We start from the raw sequence: 15822 nt of genomic DNA on the forward strand, positions 1-15822 counted from the left end.
GTGTGTGCTTATTTAAACAGTTAAAGAAAAACAATGCAGGCTATAATCTGACTCCAATAAAGTCTGTCTCTCACAACAAGGCTGCTGATAATTATTGTGTGTGTGCACGCATTAATTATCACGTGCGCATGTGTTATTATCTCGTGGCCCTGTGAAAACATTTTTTATTCCATGCCACCGGACGGGCCCCGTAGTATATAACCTTTTCAAAAGTATAATGAATAAGGCTAAAAACTCTTGGAAACCATGAGTCCTCTTATGGACATTACCTGTGCAAAACCTCATGCTGCTGAAAACACAACACAGGCTTTAGTTTAAAAATATTTAAGCATTTTTTCTTCTGGCACATATTGGCACATTTTGGCTCCACCTACAAAAGTAGAGTTTTTTAAGTTTTTTGTTACAAAACTTAAAAAACTTGATAAATAAGTTAGCTAACGAGCAAAAACAGCACATTTTATATTTTATTTTTTAAACGGCACATAGACACAACCGGAAGTGACGCTGCACTTTATGTGTAAAACGTGTTTGTAGCTTGGAGCAGCAGCTAGCCTTACGCAGGACTGACTTCATTTAGGATTGACCGAATTGCACAAATGAGCCCTCCTTTTCATCCTTGGAACCAGTAGAATCAAGTTATCTACAACACGTTCATGTAAACCTGACCAATCRCMCGCTATAAGGAGAGGAAGTCTGTGACGCAGTTTGAAAGACTTTCACCTTCATCCAGTGAACRTCTTGTAATTGGGTCAGACGGGGYGATTTTGGAGGAGGAAGTGCTTGAAACTCATACTGGGAAAWATAGTTGCTCTGTAAATACAAGTTWATGCCAGTGGATTTAGGATTTGGAGGAAAAAWTACGAAAGTAAGAAAACTTRTGTTTTATCATTTTCAAATCYGAGTGCTAGGTCTTCTSTTTTTTCTGCTAGTTGAGTGAATTCTGGTTGGATTGTGATGAAACTTATATTTTTAGAATCTGTCAGGTCTCTGCTTTCAGCAGACATGTTGYTTGTGTGTGAAGAAGTCACTGGTGAACWGCTGAGACCRRGTTTTGCAGAGACACCATTTTGTGCAGTTTGTTTACATATAGATTCAACTGTGTGTTGTTTTATCTGTGTCTGGTGSACGTAGAAATGGTTTMTATGAGTTTTTAGCMAAGATTCTGACGCTTCTATAGATACCACACATGTCTATGTTTACCWATGAGAACGTTGGTTGATAAGAGAAAGAAAAACAATACGATTCTGCCCCCACCGGCGGGGGCGGGGGGCTTAAGAGGTTTTCATTAAGTAAAAAATTCATTTCAGTTCCGTACTTTTTTWAAAAACTTTTCAGAAAAGTATAAAAATATATCTTTGTGTTGTTTCATGTACTGTAACTGTATCGAAGCATACTGGACCATGATTTCACAAAGTGTGTAACAAACTGGCATCCAGTATATTAGTACCTTTATAAAGTTGTACCCTGACATCAGTGTGCAGGGACCCTCTGCTCGTGGAATCACAAGTCCCTCTCAGCTTTCACCAGAATTAAGATTCAAATTATGGATTATTAAACTATCAGAAAAAGGTTGTCGTGGTCTTTTGGTCAAATCACCCACCTCTAGTTTCAACCAAAGAATAGTAGAGGGAAATAATCTCAGTATTGTTTAAAAAACAAACTTTTTACATAAATGAAACAAATATTTTCCATTAAGAATGCAATATGCTTCTATAGATGAAACTCCAAATCCTGTAAATAAAAAAATTCGTGTTTCTTTGCACCCAAAATTAAGACATGAACAAAATGAAAAAATAAAAAAGCATGCCCTACAAGCAGCTCAGTAATATGACCTCATGTACTTACACTGGTCATTCAGTAAGCGTGCAGTGACTATGACTGATTTTGTGCACAATGAAATGTGAACTGAGCATTTGTGTTGCTGCATTTTGTGACTGTATTTGTGCATATGTTCACAAGTTGATGTGTCTGAATGGATGCCATGTAAATAAAGGAGCTTGCAGAAAAATAAATCTGCCTGTTGACACTGAAACACATGGCAACATGGATGATTTACTGTACATGATCCCATCAGCTCTGTGCCTTCTTCTCACTGATCACATCCATTATGACACTTTGAAAAACGTGTCATTGTTTGATGTGACATCGCACAGCTATCACCAAAATGTGTGAGAGGAAGAATTTTCTTGTTTGTCAAATGATGACATTTGAGGACATTAATTCATGATTAAATTGGTGTAACAGAGCAGAGAGAGACTGCTCTTTGTGGGAAACTGTTTCAGATTGTACCACTGTTGATTTAGCTTTGTTGTAACTCGTGACAATTGAAGAATTGGGACTAAAAGATGGAACTTTTAGTGTAATAAATTTATTATGTCAAAACTCCAATTTGTAAAAATGGTTGTCATTAATCAAGTTATTTTGTTTTACCTTGTATTGGAAGGAAACAAAAGAAAGTCTTCACAGCAAAGATTTTAACCTTTGTTCTACAAATTCAGTTTTTATCACAAAACTGTTCAGAGGTCAGGAGGGGTTTGCTGATGCAGGGTACTACAGTCCCCACAGCAGCTACTGTACATTGTACTATACTGTATATTAATCCTGTGTTTTTCAACCTTGGTCCTCAATGCACACTGTTCTGCATGTTTTAGATATTTCCCTGCTTCAACACCTGATTTCAATTCATAATTGATTAACAGGCCTTTGTTGAACTGCAATCACCTGAACCAGGTGTGTAAAGCAGGGACACATCTAAAACATGCAGGTGGTGGTGACGTCCAGTTTTGGCAAACACTGTCTTAATTATCCACTCATGTAGGAGCTGAGGATGAGTTTGGCTGACAGAGATCCTAACTTATCCTCTGAAAGAAGCTCTTGTTTTCTCCAGACCACCCTTTCTTACTGACACTTGTGATGCATTTAGTTTGATCCCATTCAGGTGAGAATGGGAAGGAGAGGRGAGGAAATGGAACACTCAAAGAGAAATCAAAAACAATTCAGCATCCAGCATTTTTTAAATTCATGCATATCAAACGCAGACATTGAAAAGAGAGGAGGAGGGTGCTGAGGAAACAGTAGGAGAAGGATACATGAAGACTCAACTTACTTCTGAGCTCTGCAGTGATAGAGCAAAACAAGGACAGAACACAGGAGAGTTTAACCTCACAACATCCACGAAACAAGTCGAACCATTACACTTGTTGCACTAAGCTCAGAGTAWAAACGGGCTGGAGAGGGAGGGGCAGGGAAATAGAAAACACCGTCACAAAAGTTTGAGTTTGTGTGTGTGTGCAAAAGAAAGGTGTGTTTGCATCTGTCAAAACTTACATATAAGTGGGCATAACAATCAAGAGTAATGTATTCTGAGCAGACACTAACAAACACTACAGGATGGTAAAWCACAGCTACATTCTCTAAAACTATCAACACTACAACTAATACTGAGCTTCTGTTCATCTGAATACCAATAAGACAGTCGTGTTTTGAGCCGTAGTTTTAAAGTGGTTCTCATAGGTGCTGAATAACCATTTTAAACAATGCCTTAAAAAAGTTTTGATCTTGAACTTTTCCACATTTTATCACATTACAACAACAAACTTCAAATAGAGGGATTTTATGTGACAGAATAACACAAAGTAAAACAAATTGGTAAAGAGGAAGGGGAAGGATGCATGGTTTTCAACATTTTTTAACTAAAAAAATCGTAAATGTGATGTACATTTGTATTTACCCTCCTTTACTCTGATTCCTGGAACAAATACCCAAAATAAACCAAATACCCTGTTTGGTTCGGCCCCTATTTTTTCAAATTCTGCTTGTGTGTGAATAAATAATGAAACCAGGGCTGTCACGTTTTGACCTGAGCTGCTGAACACTGTTGCAACTCCTCAGTATGAAAAGTTGCTTTCGGCCGTCCTAAAAGTTGCTGAATAAAGTCATCGTCCAATTTGCATGTTTGGACTTTTGCCAACAGTTGTGATCAGGGCTGTATGGTTTTTAATGTAGGAGAAAACAGTGTGCAAAATCACTGGTGGGGGGTCTGGGGGTCCTACCCCAGAAAATTTTGAATGAATTATACACCATTTCCTGCATTCTGCTGTRTTTTAACAGGCTGTTAAACAGACTTTTATACAAATAAACACTTGGTGGATATTCTACAGGTCAAGTGAAGGGGTTCTCAAACATTTTGGGTCCGGAGACCCCTTACGAGTGAAAAATTACAGGGACCCCCCTCATTAAAGCCATGCTGTTTAAAAAATATTATTTTAATCCCTGAATTYCCTGGGAATAGAAGAGAAGAGTCATTTACAGCTGGGGCTGCTGTGTGAGGCTTCAGAAGTAGACTGGTAGAAGTAACTGAGGATTTATTCATTTCTTAAAACCAACAAAGACCATTAAAACCATCAAAGTAAATCAATTATTGAATAATAAAGATGCAAAACGAGGAAGAAAATATCATTTATCTGCTCCTGTTAAAACTCCAAGCACTAACTCATCTGTTCAAGTCAGTCTTCTCACTTTAATTTCTTATTTTCTTTTAATTTTAGTGATTTTTTTAATTGCCTTTTATTGTTAATGTTGTGTTTTTAATGTTGTAAAGTGTCCTTGGGTGTTTTGAAAGGTGCCAACAAATAAAATGCATTATTATTATTATTGTTATTATTATTATTATTATTATTGCTATGATAGGTGTTTGTTATAAATCTGACCTGCAGCCCTGCTTTAAAAAYATCCAGGTTATCCCTTTATTTAACACGGCTCTGACACTGATCCAGCTGTTTGCAGGTGATGTGCTGCACRTGCAGTGTATCCTGGTGAGAACAGTTGTTTTAAAAACTATGATTAAAAACATAATTTGTGTGCACAGCAGAAGGAAAGGATGGGTCTGAGCTGTGATGATGGACGCAGACAGAGCTGCTGACCTGGTTCTGGTGGGTCTGTGTGACCTCGGCCCCTTCATCACAGAAAATATCTGTTTATTGAACTCATTGGGCTGCATCTCACACAAACCTTTTCCTTTCCCCCTGCTCCATTCATCTCTTTCTTCTTTCTTTCTAACATGTCAGTTAATTTTACCAGCTCGGCTCACCTGTTTCCTTTATCTTTTTTAATGTGGGAGGGGGAGCACACACTTCCCCGTCTGCAGGACCATCCTCTCCCACTACACAGAGCTGTTTACAGGTAGAGGGAAGGTTGGTGTGAAAATACAGACTGGATAACAACCTGGCATGTCCCTGTGTGTACCACCACGGGTTGCAGTAAAAACGTGGACTGGATTTATATCAATATTTGTATTTTTATAATGATAAACTGGACCGGAGTTGAGTTTTTGGCGTTGGTCAGTTCTCAGTGTGAGAAAGTGGGAGTGTGGTGTGAGAGTGTGTGAAGACCCTCAGGTGAGTGTGTGTCATGCTCAGTGTGTGACACTTGAGAGCCCTGTACTGCTCTGTGAAGGTTTCAGAGGTTTGTTACAGTTTGTCACAGTAKTGATCAAACAGCATCATATGGACCAAGGAACACATCAGACAGGCCAGGGATGAAGTTGTTAAGAAGATTAAAGCACGGTTAGTTCCCTTTCGGTCAGTACACTGGGTACAACCCAAGGATGGAGATCAGGCACTTAGCTAGAGCGGCGTCAGGGCGTCTTTTCGATGCCCTGATCCRATTTGCGACACCCTGTGCCTGCGTCACAATGCCCTGGTTCGCTTTACAACATATAAGGTACACTGGTCAGATCAGACCAAAATTAAACTTTTAGACCTTAATGTGAAATGCTGAATGCCACATGTCACTCAGTACACACCATCCTCTAACGGTGAAACATGGTGTTGGCAGCATCCTGCTGTGGACATGTTGTTCTGCAGCAGTTACAAGGAAGCCAGTGAGAGATGATGAACAAAAACTCCTAACAGCTTGCAGCTATACTGCAGTGAAAAGTGGTTCTACAATGTATTGACTTGAGGAAAATTCATAAATATACATTACACTTTTAAAATTTTTGGTAAATATTTCTGAATATCTATAAATATTTAATATTTGTGTTGGTCCATCACATAAAATATGAGTGAAATAATTTGAGTTTTGTGGTTGAAACACGAGAAATTGTGGAAAAGTTCAAGATATGTCAATATTTTTAAGGCACTGTAAGTAGAAAAAAATGCATAAAACAACCACAATGCAAGACTTACTGGTGAATGGCTTGGAGAAACTTGCGTTGGTGTTTCCGCACCTTGGCATGATCTATCTTCTTAACCAACTTTGTGTGTTTGTAAATGAGCCATGTTTCCCTGAGTACATTGGCAGCTGTATTCTTTACCTGTGATACAAAGGTGGAAAAAACTGTTGASATAATGTAACTTGTTCAGTGGATCAGCTGTGACAGTCATACAGTTGTGATTAATATTCTCATAAGGAAAGTAGAAAACAGCAGAAAAAGGTTGTGAAAATAAATTGTACTGGACCAAATGTCAGTCCYCTTGTTAGGCTTTCACAACGTTGTCAAAAAGAGAAATACAGATCACAGTACCTCCAGGACGTGTGTAGACAATTATACAGGTAATTAAGGCCTAAAGTTTTTTATACATTATCTACTGAATGAGAATGAACATGTCCACATCATATCTGACCTTGTGTGAACCCAATCCTGCACTTCTCAAGTGAAAAGGCTTGAAAAGTTTTGAAAAATCCAAGTAAGCATACATGGGAGCATGATAAGTACATTTGTGAGAAGCTAGCTGATTCATTATATTTTCTGCTGCCCTGCTTTCTGCCTCCCACTCCTTAAACAAAAACTGTACAGTTATGCACAAATGAAAATTAAATCATCAATGTTCAAAGACAAGACAATAAAAATAGACCAAAARTCCCAATAAACAACCTAAGCAAACACAATAAATAATCTGATCMAGTGCTTGAAGCGGGCTGGCATTCTTTAGTACTTAGTATCGACACACRTAAATTTTCATCCGGTTCTGTAGTATATATCACTTTTTATAGCGTGCCACTTCTTATAAATGTATTGGTACGCAGCTTTTAGTTTCACCAACTGAAGCTTTGACTGATGTTTATACATTGCATTACCCAACATACATTGGCTGAAAACAAAAAGTCATGACTCGCTCAACACTGGTATTGACTGGGCTAAATATAGTGGATTAGAAGAAATACTGTATAACTCACAAGTAATAATGATTGATTAAACGCTAAGCACTGGTAGCAAATCAGAGGCACAACTAAACAAGAGCAGGGAATCTGATTAATTGTACTGACTGAGGGCTGTAATATACAGTCCATGGACAGACAAGAATTGTTACTGTAAGTAAACAGTAAATCTGTTGGGAATTCAAGCTTTGGCAAAATAAAATGTGAATGTGTAATATGAGAGTGGTGCATCTGTATCCTTTGTGAAATGCTTTAGTTAATGTGAGAGCTTGAATTCATAAAAGAAAATTCCAGAAAACTTTCAATAGTAAGAATTTTTTTCACTCAGAGAATCTCCTGCTTTCTTGACCTTTGCTACACAGAAAAATTTGTTTTATAGAAWTACAAAATAAAGTACAAAAGTATTGAATACTTCTGTTATAAAAAATGGTAAATGGACTGTACTTGTATAGCGCCTTTCTATCCATCCAGGACACTCAGAGCTCTTCACTCTACAATCTGTGTCCTCATTTATCCATTCACACAGCACTCTGTTAGGTCTCTACAAAGCTAACATGTACAATCATCTATGGAGACTAATCAGTGCCAGTCACATTCATACACTGATGGGACACATCAGAGGCATTAGGGCTGAAGTGTCTTGCCCAAGGACACAACAACTGAGACAGCTGGACGGGGGATTGAACCGATGACCTTCYGGTTCCAGGATGACTCCTCTAACCACTCTGCCACAGCCTCAATGCTGTACTGGTAGGTACAACCGGTAGGTCGCTGGTTCGATCCCCTGTCCAGCTGTCTCAGTTGTTGTGTCCTTGGGCAAGACACTTCAGCCCTAATGCCTCTGATGTGTCCCATCAGTGTATGAATGTGATTGGCACTGATTAGTCTCCATAGATGATTGTACATGTTAGCTATGTAGAGACCTAACAGAGTGCTGTGTGAATGGATAAATGAGGACACAGATTGTAGAGTGAAGAGCTTTGAGTGTCCTGGATGGATAGAAAGGTGATAYATAAGTACAGTCCATTTACCATTCTGTTTATAAAAAAAAGCAAAAATTAATAAAAATGCAGCAAAGTAATGTAACTCACTCGTTTGCAGAGTTGTGTGTCCATCATAAAGTTGTGTACATGCTTCTCAGCCTTGGTCAGCTCCAGCTTCCTGGCAACCACTGCAACCACCAGCGCAGTACAACCAGCACCCTGTTGTACAAGCAAAATATTGACTGAACACAACAACATAAGCAACATTATCTTGAAAATTTTTTCATGGAAACTAAACTGATCGGCCATAGAGATATGATCATTTTCCAGTTGCTTAGTAGTTTTTCTTTTGCTGCCATAACAACCCTGACTTATGAAGGCAGGAGTTCACTAGTTCAGTAAATTGACAACATGCATAGAGTAGACAATGTACATGATGTTAAAAATATAATTCTTCACATCATACAACTTTTTTCATTGCATTAGGATTCAAGTCCAATTCTTATATGCCATTGTAAGTATTTTCAGTGCAAGACATGGTTCATCAATCAGCATAGTCAATGGGACAGGTTGTAGACACTCCGGCTTCATTGTAGAATAATRACTTCTACATTTTCCATGACTTACATGACCAAATAAAATATTGGGGAACATGGCACATTTTAAACTCTTTCTTAAGTATGAAGGCAATCAGGTTGATGCAAGAATACACCATAGTAACCATCATGATAGAACAATGCTATGACCATGGGTATCATGCCTGTTCTATGTTCTTTTCATGACCTTGTCATTATCATATTTATAACCTAGGCATGAGGACAGCATGGCCAGTTTTGCATCAAATTTTCCACAATCAATTGATTCACTGGTGTTGAAGACTCCATCCATCCATCCATCCATCCATCCATCCATCCATCCATCCATACCACCCCACACACGCATACACATACATTCATCCATCCATTTTCTGCCATTCGTCTGTGGTTGGGTCACAGAAGCAATAGCTCCAGGAAGGAAACTCAGAATTTGGTTTCCCCCACCCCCTAAAAATATGTGCAATAGGTTGCCTCCCACTGGGAGGAGGCCCCGAGGAAGACCCAGGACACGCTGGAGGGACTATGTCTCTCGGCTGGCCTGGGAACGCCTTGGAGTTCCCCCGGAGGAGCTGGAAGAASTGGCTGGGGAGAGGGAGGTCTGGGCCTCCCTTCTGAAGCTGCTGCCCCCGCGACCCGACCCCGGATAGGCGGAAGAAAATGGATGGATGGATGGAGGTTGCCTTCAGGCCCAGGCCTCCCTTGAAAAAGAGATATGAGGGGCTTGGGGGGTTGTCGGGGACTGGGCTGGCACTCCGTCCTCCCTGGTGCTGTTTGGACTCCTGGAATGTGGCTCCTGGTGGCTGTGGATGGCCCGCTGGCCAGGGTGGCTGCCGGGGTCYGGTGGGTGTTTGGCTGGGGGGGTGCGCTTGGCCGTTGGTGGTGTAAGGGAGTGGTCGTGGACGTGCCTTCTCTGTGGCGGAGGGCTGGCCGGGTGGCCTGGTGWGGCCCGGGCCGGGCCTTGGCTGTCTGCTCCTCTCCACCCCAGAATGATTGGGTCTACCCCCTGGGTTTGGGTGTGTGCTGCCTCCTGTAGGGKGTGGGTGCATGTCCTGAACCTGGAGTGTATCAAGTATGTATCAGGAGCATGAGTGGAATGTGGCGTCCTTCTTGTTTGTCTTCGAATGAATGGGTGTGAGGATGAGGATGAGATTGTGTGATTGTGTATGTTTTGGTATTTTTCAGGCTGGGGTCTGGGGTGCCCCACCTTTCTGGCTTGTCTGGGGGCCCACTGCTACACTGCCCCCTGGTTGGATGTGCCGTTGCCTGCTGGTGTGCTGGTGGCTCTCGGGGTCTGGGGCTGGGAGCTGGGGAGTGTGCCGGCCCGGCCTGGTGACTACCTGCCAGGGCTCGGGTCCTCTGGCCCTGTCGGGCTTTGGCCTGGGGTGGGGGGGGTGTGCCCTTGGGGGCCTGGGCCTCTGTGCCCATGCTTGGATCTGCTCTGGCGTGGCGGGTGCCGGCGGGGCCTATGAGTTTGTTGCTGCTGGCCCCAGGGGTTTACTTGCGTATGGTCACTGGAGGGACTCTTCCGGCTCTCCCCTATGGTCCGAACTGGGGGGTGGGTGGGTGGATCTTCCTGTGCGGGCACCCCTGGGGGCTCTGCGYTCGGGGTCCCTCTCGGAGCCTCCTCTTGTGTGCTWTGCTTCACAGAGACATGGCTRAACGCAYGGATCCCGGTCTCMGCRCTCCATCTCGCAGGATTCTTCTACRCGTGGACAGACAGTGGGAACTCTCCGGGGGGAAAAAAAGGAGGAGTCTGCTTCTACATTAGCAACACCTGATGCTCCACTGTCACAGTAGCTTTGATTACATGCGCAAAAATTCTTTGATCGGATTGAAATGTATTCAGATTAAATAATCCAAATGAATGTGTTTACATGGCACAATCCGATGATGACGAGTGTTTACATGCACCAGACTTTTATTCAGAATGGAAGCAATGACAAAAGCAAGGTTGTTAATTTTGCCTAAAAAAACACAGAATAAGAAGTTCTACTTCCATCATGATGAACATAAACAAACAGCTGCTGAGCACCCAGAATGTACCCACAACAGGTTTTCATTAGGGATGTCCCGATACAAATTTTTCACTTCTGATACGATACAGATAATGCAAATTTGGGAATTGGCCGATACCGATATTGACCAATACTGATATTGACCTGATACTGATATTGACCCGATACAACATCAGTACGAATCACACACTTTTACCTATTTTGTAGTGTAAAATCTTAGAAAAGTCTTGATCAAGTCAAACAGAGAAAAACTGTAGGTATGAGAAATATTGACCCATTTATTTTTAACCAATGGATCACATACATTTTAAACTGAAGAACATTATACAATTTAATAAAAAATGAAATAAATTAAAAGACCCTGAAAAATAAAAAATAATAAAAACAAAATGTACTTTTAAATTGTAAAATAACAATTAAAAATCACTCCAGTTATTTGTTTATTATCTTGTCAGCCTGGTGCTATTTTATGGTGGGAAAACCTGAAGGTGGGGACAAAACAAAACCCCACATTATTGTCCAGTGTCCAATTGTTCAAAGTTAAGAGTCCACAGCTCCTATTTTACTGATTATGTCCAAAACAACGTGATCATTGCACTTAATCTTCACTAAAACAAGTGTGTAAACAGATTAAACATCACTCTAATAACAAGAGCAAAAAATAGTAAGTATTAGTCAGTTAATTAAATTGATAGCTACTTTTCTTACTGCTGCATTTCCACTTTCTATAGTCTGAGCATCATGTGGAGATCGGCCTCTCGTTCCTGCAGGGAGCAGTTTTTATCACTGCTCTCGCCACGTCGCGCTTATATTCCAAAACAAAAGCTGCGCTCTCCTTTCTTCTGTCCATCAATACCAGAGCTAATCCACGGGCAGCATTCTGCTGATGTCAAAACCGTAAGCGTTATGTCCTCGCTTGTAGAACCACTGACCGGAGAGGAGGTTCCGAAATAGAGACACACTGGACCGAAGCCGAACTGAGTTGAACAGCATAGCTGCTGCCAGGGTGGAGAGCAGAGTCTAGTTGTCTCTTCGGTTTAAAACGTTCACGATTCTGCGCCCCCACCGAAAACTTGTGCACGAYAATTTTGCACTTAACTTCAACTCTGTTTTTGATGAATATAAAGTACTGCCAACATCGCTCCTACTGCTTGCTAACTTGTTAGCGCAGAATGTTGTTGTTATCATGTGCACTCTGCATGCTGGATCAAAGCACTGCTGCATAGAAATGCTGGAGCGGAGTCAGTGGACTGCTGGAATGGACTGCTTATATCGGAGCGCTTTTATCGGACATTTTTTTATGCAGGCCGATAAAATCCGATACTCGTTTTTTCGCTGATATCGGACCGATATCCGATATCAATATCGGCTCAGGACACCCCTAGTTTTCATAATGGTGGAGTCTCCACCGTGGAGACAATACTGCACATTCTGGTTGAGCTACAGGTCGTGCTGATTTTATTTATGCATTTTTTTGTGTGGGGGGGATGCAACACAGGCTGTTTATCGTCCATTTTTATTGAACGAGAAAATGGGAGGAAAAGTTCTGTGCTGCTGGAATTAGCGCTGCTGTCCCTCCCTCCACAAAAGAGCAGAAACCGGTGGATGAAAGTCAGCAGACATGCGCAGTCAGGTCAATTTTCCACAATCAGAATAAGATGATCAGATTGAGTGTTTACATAAACGCTGTTCGGATTATCAATTGGCATAAACCACCTCTCTCATTCCGATTACAAATTCATTCGGATGCTGCTGAATCAGATCAGAATAATATGAATGAAGTGTTTGTATGRCACATTTTTTATTCCAAATGACCTGTACGTCTCCAGGACGGCGAGGTGAGCAGGTCAAATCGCAGCTGACCCTTTTCACCCTGCACACAGCCTGTTCAGACCACTCCCCTCAGGCAGAAGGTTTCGGTCCAGTTGGACCAGAACGTCCTGCCATAAGATCTGGTGCAGCAATGCTAGACCATGTCCAAAGATGTCCACGTCAACTGTTGTACTTACTGCCACAGCTTGCTTTACTTCCATTTTCACTTGTTCCCATTCTTCATCATACTTTTTGGCCGACATTTGTTTGATGGTCTGAAAATCAAACCGAGTCAAACCAAAAGCAAATGTATATATATAGTATATAAATTAAATATTAAATAAATTGGATATACAACTATGGAGCCCGGTCGGGCACAGCCCGAAGAGGAGACGTGGGTCCCACTTCCCATGGGCTCACCACCTGTGGGAAGGACCGTAGGGGTCGGGTGCATTGTGTGTTGGGCAGTAGTCGAAGGCGGGGACCTTGGCGGTCTGATCCTCAGCTACAGAAGCTGGTTCTAGGGACGTGGAATGTCACCTCTCTGGTGTTCAAGGAGCCTGAGCTGGTGTGTGAGGTTGAGAGGTTCCAACTAGATATAGTTGGACTCACCTCGACACACCACTCTGGCTCTGGAACCAGTCTCCTCCAGAGGGGTTGGACACTCTTCCACTCTGGAGTTGCCCATGCTGAGAGGTGCCGAGCAGGAGTGGGCATACTTATTGCCCCCATCTTGGTGCCTGTACGTTGGGTTTCACCCCGGTGAACGAGAGGGTAGCCTCCCTCCGCCTACGTGTGGGGGGATGGGTCCTGACTGTTGTTTGTGCCTATGAGCCTAACATCAGTTCAGATTACCCACCCTTTTTGGAGTCCTTGGAGGGGGTACTGGAGAACGCTCCTAACAGGGACTCCCTCATTCAGCTGGGGGACTTCAACGCTCACGTGGTAATGACAGTGAGATGTGGAGGGGCACGGTTGGGAGGAACGACCCCACCCCGATCTGAACCCGAGCAGTGTTTTGTTATTGGACCTCTGTGCTCATCATGGATTGTCCATAACGTACACTATGTTCAATGATCAACTTTGTTGTTGTTTCATCTGATCTGTGGCTGCATGTCTTGGACACTCAGGTGAAGAGAGGGGCGTAGCTGTCAACTGACAACTACCTGGTGGTGAGTTGGCTCCGTTGGTGGTGGKGGGAATGCCAGCCAGACCTGGCAGACCCAAACTTATAGTGAGGATCTGCTGGGAACGTCTGTCAGAGTCTCCTGTCAGACGAAGCTTCAACTCACACCTCCGGGAGAACTTCAAACATGTTCCGGGGGAGGTGGGGGACATGGAGTCCGAGTGGGCCATGTTTCATGCCTCCATTGTTCAGGCGACTTACCTGAGTTGTGGCCGTAAGGTTGTCGGTGCCTGTCTTGGAGGCAACCCTCGAACCCGCTAGTGGACACCGGCSATGAGGGATGCTGTCAGGCTGAAGAAGGAGTCCAATCGGGTCTTTTTGGCCTGTGGGACTTTGGAAGCAGCCGATAGGTATCTACAGTCTAAGTGGATTGCGGCTCGAGTGGTTGCTGAGGCAAAAACTTGGGTGTGGGAGGAGTTCGGAGAGGCCATGGAAAAAGACTTCTGTACGTCTTTGCTTTGAGGCAATTCTGGTCCACCATCCAGCATCTCGGGGGTGGGGGGGGGGGGGGGGGGTTCAACACCAACATTATTAATGGTGGGGATGGTGCGCTGCTGACCTCAACTCGGGACGTTGTGGGTCAGTGGCCAGAATACTTTGAAGACCTCTTCAATCCTTCTGACACATCTTCCCATGAGGAAGCAGATCCTGGGGACCCGGGGTCGGACTATCCAATCTCTGGTGCCGAGGTCACTGAGGTGGTTAAATAGCTCCTTGGTTGCAAGATGCCGGGATGGATGAGATTTGCCCGGAGTTCCTTAAGGCTCTGGATGTTGTGGGGTTGTATTGGTTGATGCGACTCTATAATATCGTGTGGACATCGGGGGCAGTTCCCCTAGATTGGCAGACCGGGGTGGTTGTCCCCCTATTTAAAAAGGGGGACCGCAGAGTGTGTTCCAACTATAGGGGGATCACGCTTCTAAGCCTCCCTGGTAAGGTCTATTCAGGGGTCCTGGAGAGGAGAGTCCGTTGGATAGTCGAATCTCAAATTCAGGAAGAGCAGTATGATTTTTGTCCTGGTCATGGAACAGTGGACCAGCTYTACACCCTCAGCAGGGTCCTGGAGGGTGCATGGGAGTTTGCCCAACCAGTCTACATGTGTTTTGTGGACTTGCAGAAGGCATTCGACCGTGCCCTTCCGGGGACCCCTGTGGGGGGGTACTCCGGGAGTATGGGGTACCAGACCCATTGATACGGGCTGTTAGGTCCCTGTACAACTGGTGCCAGAGCTTGGTTCACATTGCTGGTAGTAAGTCAGACTCACCAGAGCCTGTTGTAGGTACCTCAACAACAGTCTGTAGGACTGCCCTACAGGCCTGGACTAGACGTCAACACTCAATCCTCTGGAGGGAGCTGATGGACTGTAGACAGGCACTGGAACTGATTAATGGCCCAAATCTAAGGTTTGGGAAAGCTCTCATCTCCCTGTCAAGGAAAACTCTAAGTACACTGGTTAGAGTCCTAACGGGGCACAATCTGCTCAACCGCCACAAAATGGTGATGTGGGACTCCATGACAATGGTCTGTGTGATGCCTGTGGCATTGAACTACAGACCTCTTTGCTCTACTTAGACCACTGCCTGGTTCTGAGTGGTCAAAGGAAAAGAATTCTTGGGGACCCCTTGATGGATCTTGAGAAGCTCAGAACACTGAGTTTTTCTAACGTCGTGCCCTTCATCCGAGGGACGAGAACATTTGAATGAAGACCAGTATCTTTTTGGGGAGAGCAATGGGCCCACTTAGGAGGCCCCCACTCATATGAATTTTATATCCATCCCCCCTCACTATAGCCATAACCATAAGTCAGACTCATTTTCGGTGAGAGTTGGACTCCGCCAAGGTTGCGCTTTGTCACCAATTCTGTTCATAACATTTATGGACAGAATTTCTAGGAGCAGCCAAGKTGTTGAGGGGATCCGTTTTGGTGACCTTAGGATCACATCTCTGCTTTTTGTAGATGATGTGGTCCTATTGGCTTCATCAGATCCTGATCTCCAGCTCTCACTGGAGTGGTTCACAGCTGAGTGTGAAGTGGCTGGGATGAGGATCAGTGCCTCCAAATCAAAGAC

The 15822-nt window shown here is 43.3% G+C and overlaps 1 protein-coding gene across 3 annotated transcripts in view; it reads right to left on the reverse strand.

Annotated features, from left to right (window-relative positions):
- The window catches only part of kcnn1a (potassium intermediate/small conductance calcium-activated channel, subfamily N, member 1a), a 45746-nt gene that overhangs the window by 7526 nt on the left and 22398 nt on the right, over positions 1–15822 (reverse strand). For 2 of the 3 annotated variants that reach the window (XM_014032749.1, XM_014032747.1), the window contains 3 exons: positions 8253–8363; positions 6189–6316; positions 3107–3115 (listed from right to left, as the gene is read on the reverse strand). In XM_014032749.1, the coding sequence (XP_013888203.1) occupies positions 3107–3115; positions 6189–6316; positions 8253–8363 (248 nt within the window). The remainder of the gene's footprint in view (positions 1–3106; positions 3116–6188; positions 6317–8252; positions 8364–15822) is intronic. The other variant, XM_014032748.1, reaches the window with a different exon arrangement.

Source organism: Austrofundulus limnaeus, unplaced genomic scaffold (genome assembly GCF_001266775.1).
Source record: "Austrofundulus limnaeus strain Quisiro unplaced genomic scaffold, Austrofundulus_limnaeus-1.0 Scaffold1528, whole genome shotgun sequence".
Lineage (NCBI taxonomy): Eukaryota > Metazoa > Chordata > Actinopteri > Cyprinodontiformes > Rivulidae > Austrofundulus > Austrofundulus limnaeus.